Source organism: Sander vitreus, chromosome 4, assembly GCF_031162955.1.
Source record: "Sander vitreus isolate 19-12246 chromosome 4, sanVit1, whole genome shotgun sequence".
Taxonomy (NCBI): domain Eukaryota; kingdom Metazoa; phylum Chordata; class Actinopteri; order Perciformes; family Percidae; genus Sander; species Sander vitreus.
This window is the reverse complement of record NC_135858.1, coordinates 819,572-825,000: the sequence shown is the minus strand read 5'-3', so window position 1 is coordinate 825,000 and position 5,429 is coordinate 819,572. Positions and strand designations below refer to the sequence as shown.

Below are 5,429 nucleotides of genomic sequence, written 5' to 3'. Positions count from 1 at the left end.
GTAAGGACTACACGCTCAGTAGCTAGGTAAGGACTACACGCTCAGTAGCTAGGTAAGGACTACACGCTCAGTAGCTAGGTAAGGACTACACGCCCAGTAGCTAGGTAAGGACTACACGCTCAGTAGCTAGGTAGGACTACACGCTCAGTAGCTAGGGTAAGCGGGGACTACACGCTCAGTAGCTAGGTGAGGACTACACGCACAGTGGAAGCTAGGTACTGGAGGACTACGTGACTTCATCTGCGCAGTATGTTCACGCCTCAACGGACGCTCATCAACGTGACGCTATCTAGCGCGATGCCCACGCCTCAACGGGACGCTCATCTGCGCGTATGTCTACGCTCAACGGGACGCTTATCAACGGGGACGCTATCTGCGCCAGTATGTCCACGCTCAACAGGACGCCATCTGCGCCGTATGTCTCACGCCACAACGGGACGCTATCTGCGCGTATGTCCACGCCTCAACGGACGCTATCTGCGCGTATGTCTCACGCCTCAACGGGACGCTATCTGGCGCCGTATGTTCACGCCTCAACGGGACGCTATCTGCGCTGTATGTCTACGCCACAACGGGACGCTATCTCGCGCTGCATGTCTACGCCTCAACGGGACGCTATCTGCGCAGTATGTCTACGCCTCAACGGGACGCTATCTGGCGCCGTATGTCTACGCCTCAACGGGACGCTATCTGCGCGTATGTCTACGCCTCAACGGGGACGCTATCTGCGCAGTATGTCTACGCCTCAACGGGACGCTATCTGCGCGTATGTCTACGCCTCAACGGGACGCTATCTGCGCGTATGTCTACGCTCAACGGGACGCTATCTGCGCGTATGTCTACGCCTCAACGGGACGCTATCTGCGCGTATGTTCACGCCTCAACGGGACGCTATCTGCGCGTATGTCTACGCCTCAACGGGACGCTATCTGCGCGTATGTCTACGCCTCAACGGGACGCTATCTGCGCGTATGTCTACGCCTCAACGGGACGCTATCAACGGGACGCTATCTGCGCGTATGTCTACGCCTCAACGGGACGCTATCTGCGCGTATGTCTACGCCTCAACGGGACGCTATATGAGTGTATGTCTACACCGTATACAGCGAACGGGTTGAGTTTAGGAAACGTGACGCGCGGGACCCGATCCCCGGTCTCCTGGGTGAACGTCCTGTATTTGACCCGTCCCTCCCTCCCCGCCCCCGACCAACCTCCCTACACAGATTTTCGGCCTTTCATACTACTCGCTACGGCATCAATTCACACGCAATCGCAAGGTAATGTAAGTCAACGGAGGCCAAACAGCGTTGATAAACACGCTATAAAGCCAGTATGCGTCTTGATAACACGCCAATAATGGCGTAAGAAATGGCGTCAAAGTCACACTTACGCCACTTCATGAGATCAGTCTGCGTATCGTGATAAAGCTTGTGATTTCCTCCTCTAGTCGACGTAGCGGTCGGGCTTTATTCAGTACAAACGCTGGAGCAACAACTCCACAAACACCAGAGCCTTTCTTGGCTATTTTGGACAAAAAAAAGATGCATTCAGGGGCCGACTGGAAAAGTAGAGGCTGCTAATGATGAACATCTGAGAGCAATGAAACACAGACAGACAGACAAACAGACAGCAAAGGGCAGCCTGCTTAACAAACATCAAAGCGCACACAGCTGGTAAAACCCACCCCCATCCAGCTCTGTTACCCTCTCAGATGGCCCTCTTCCAGTTTTAACCTCTGCTCATTCATTACCCAATCAACATCTCCAGCACTGACAGCCAGTCGTTCTAAATCCAGACAATAATAACCTATATTTTATAAGTATCTCAAGCTTACTCATTCATTTCTGGGACTCTTTATTTTAAATCTCACCTAGTTTTTTTATAGCACGGAAAATGGCTCCACCACTCCAAGAAGTAGGAGGTAAAGACAGCCATAATAAAAAGGATGAAATCTAAATATTATGAGGAAATAGGGCAGGGCGATATGGAGAAAATCAAATGTCACGATATGTTTGACCAAATACCTCGATATCGATACCACAACGATATTGCAGCGTTGACTATTGGTGCTTTCACAAAATATTTACACAATGAGATGATAACTGATCATCAGTAATGTGGATATAATGACTAAGCAGGTAAAGGCAAACAATAGAACAGTTACAACAGTCTGGGAAGTTCAGAAAAGTACATCACTTTACTAGAGATGCTGTGATACTGCCTAAAACGCTGGTATTGGTATCAGGAAGTACTGGAGTTAATGCAGCGATCTGATACCACGTAATAAAGCCCTAAAGAAACTATGTTAATGTAGTTAATGTATGTTCTTTTTCAGTTATAACTGACTGTCAAACTGGAGAATAACAGAAAGTTCTGGGCGTTCATTGTTCATGTTTCACAAAGAGTCTAACCTGAGCCAGACCCACAACAAAGATAGAAATCATATCATCCATACAGGGATAGTAGTATACAGCTGTTATACATCATATCATCCATACAGGGATAGTAGTATACAGCTGTTATACATCATATCATCTATACAGAGATAGTAGTATACAGCTGTTATACATCATATCATCCATACAGGGATAGTAGTATACAGCTGTTATACATCATATCATCCATACAGGGATAGTAGTATACAGCTGTTATACATCATATCATCCATACAGGGATAGTAGTATACAGCTGTTATACATCATATCATCCATACAGAGATAGTAGTATACAGCTGTTATACATCATATCATCCATACAGGGATAGTAGTATACAGCTGTTATACATCATATCATCTATACAGAGATAGTAGTATACAGCTGTTAAAACATAATCAAATATATAACACACTGGTATCAGATCAGTACTCGGTATCGGCCGATACGCAAGTTCAGGTATCGGAATCGGTATCGGGTCATCTCTACACTTTACTGTAATGCAGCCTTTAAAGCCAGTAAAAGACAACGCTTATGTCATATCACGATATGACGATATCCAAAATCCAAGACGATATCTAGTCTCATATCACGATACAATATGGATATATCGCCCAGCTCTGTGAGGAAATGTAGGCCTAAATGTTGAAGTGAAGCAATGCAGGATCATCTCCATTAAGAAATGAATGGCGCAGCCAATAGAGGCCTCTCCACTTCTGACACCAAATCCATTTTATGTATTAAAAAAAACCTGCCAGGTGCAACCTTGATATCACTCAGGAGAAGTTTGACAAGAGAAAGCTAAAAAAAATAATAATAAATGAAAAGTGTGACATTATGAAAGAAAACGCATGTCGTTGGTGTAATAACATATTTCCTTACCTTCATGTCGTTCATGATGAGCTGGAAGAGCCCTCCCAAGGCGCTGCATTCCTTCTCTATACCCGCATCCATTTTTCCACAGGCTCGGAAAAAAACCCTCAACTTCCCAAACTTTCTACCTCCCAAAAAAACCTCTGAGCCAAAGTTTAGAAATTCTCCAACAGAGGAATCAATAAGAGGCTTTTTTTTATATTTATTTAATTAATGAATGGACTGGAGAGGAGGGAGGAAGTTATAACACCCTGAGGGCAAAGTCCACTTAAAAAAAAACAGCCAAACACAGAAGTGGAAAAAACGCCAAAAAACCCAAAATACATTCAGGAGTTAAAATCCAGGTCGCGAGAGACTAACGTTAGGCTTTAGTCAGCCAATGCTACCAGCCGGCCAGCTTGATAAACGTCCGAAAAAACACCACTTCATGCTTGAATCATACAGCAGACTGTCTGGACAATGTCTGACTGGTTGTTAGTCCCGGCTGGTTGTAGTCCGGAGTAAAGGGAAACACAGCTAACTAGGCTAGCTAACTAGGCTAGCTAGGTTAGCGTTAAGTCCGCTAGCAACCTGTGACTGTGTGTGACAGTCCGTGGTCAATCAGTTCGCCTAAATAAATCGATATTACTCTTATCTGACGTCCAGCTCGGATTCAAACCTCCCAGTCGTTGTTTCCTGAAATGTATCCGAGTGGCTCCACGTTGTTTTCTTGCGAGTTTTTGACGAGCGAGACAGTCGTTTTCCTCCGGTTTACTCCAATGGGAGTCCTAACCTAAACACTGCGCCAAGGTACTGGGAGCCACAGCGATGCTAACACACATCCGGTCAAGAGTTTCACAATAAAAGCCTCTTTTTTTTTTTTTTTTTTTTAAAGATTATTTGTTGGGTTTTTCCGCCTTTAATTGACAGGACAGCTAGGTGAGAAAGGATAGAGAGGGGGGGGGGGGGAAGACATGCAGGAAATCATCACAGGTCTGACTCGAACCCTGGACCTCTCAGAAGGCCTATATGTGCGCCTGCTCTACCCGCTGAACCAACCCGGCCATACAATAAAAGCCTTTAATCCATCAATCGAAATGTGTTTAACTCCTTTCATCAGTGGTGTAGTCTATGTAATACGCAGGTATACGCAGTATACACAGTAAGAAAGCTCCAGGATTTATATACCCACTTAAAAATGCCCAGTGACATGCAACAACATACTTTCCATGTCAGACTCTTTAATGCAACATCATAATGTAGCACTGCTAGCTGTCTCTGCAATATGAGCCATCGCTGGACAATATCCTGCACTATACATATTTATATATTTGTTACTCTTTGTTACTCTGGCACATACATATACATATACACAGTACAGTATACCCCCTACAATACATTAGACTACACCACTGCCTTTCATAGTATGCTTTTGTATACTTTCATACTATATTCTGTATCAATAATCTCAAACTAGAAAGTAACTAATAACTCCAGTTATTATAACTGGAGACAGACAGATGAGATTCATTTCAGCATGAATGTGTCTACATTCACTGATACAGGCCAAGTAATGTCCTGACTAAAGACAAATGATGAAACTTTGAAATTAATGTCATCCATCCATCTTCATCCGCTTATCCGGGGTCGCGGCCGCTTCAGGGTTGGTTTGTTGTTGCATAAATAGGTTGATATTTATTTTTGAACTTATTTTAAAGGTCCCATGGCATGAAAATGTCACTTTATGAGGTTTTTTTTAACATTAATATGAGCTCCCCCAGCCTGCCTATGGTCCCCCCAGTGGCTAGAAATGGTGATAGGTGTAAACCGAGCCCTGGGTATCCTGCTCTGCCTTTGAGAAAATGAAAGCTCAGATGGGCCAATCAGGACTCTTCCCTTTATGACGTCATAAGGGGAAAGGTTACCTCCCCTTTCTCTGCTTTGACCAACCAGGGAACTAAGGTCTATATAAAAGAGACTTCAGATACAGTATTAGGGGACCACTAAGGTCTATATAAAAGAGACTTCAGATACAGTATTAGGGGACCACTAAGGTCTATATAAAAGAGACTTCAGATACAGTATTAGGGGACCACTAAGGTCTATATAAAAGCATCCAAAGAGCACCATGTCATGGGACCTTT

General features: G+C 44.4%; 1 protein-coding gene across 2 annotated transcripts in view; it reads right to left on the bottom strand.

The window, feature by feature from the left end:
* mtss1 (MTSS I-BAR domain containing 1) overlaps window positions 1-4,096 on the bottom strand; it is a 94,019-nt gene extending 89,923 nt beyond the window's left edge. For both annotated transcript variants that reach the window (XM_078247641.1, XM_078247643.1), the window contains exon 1: window positions 3,316-4,096. In XM_078247641.1, the coding sequence (XP_078103767.1) occupies window positions 3,316-3,387 (72 nt within the window). In that variant the 5' untranslated portion in view covers window positions 3,388-4,096. The remainder of the gene's footprint in view (window positions 1-3,315) is intronic.
* Between the last annotated feature and the right edge of the window lie 1,333 nt (window positions 4,097-5,429).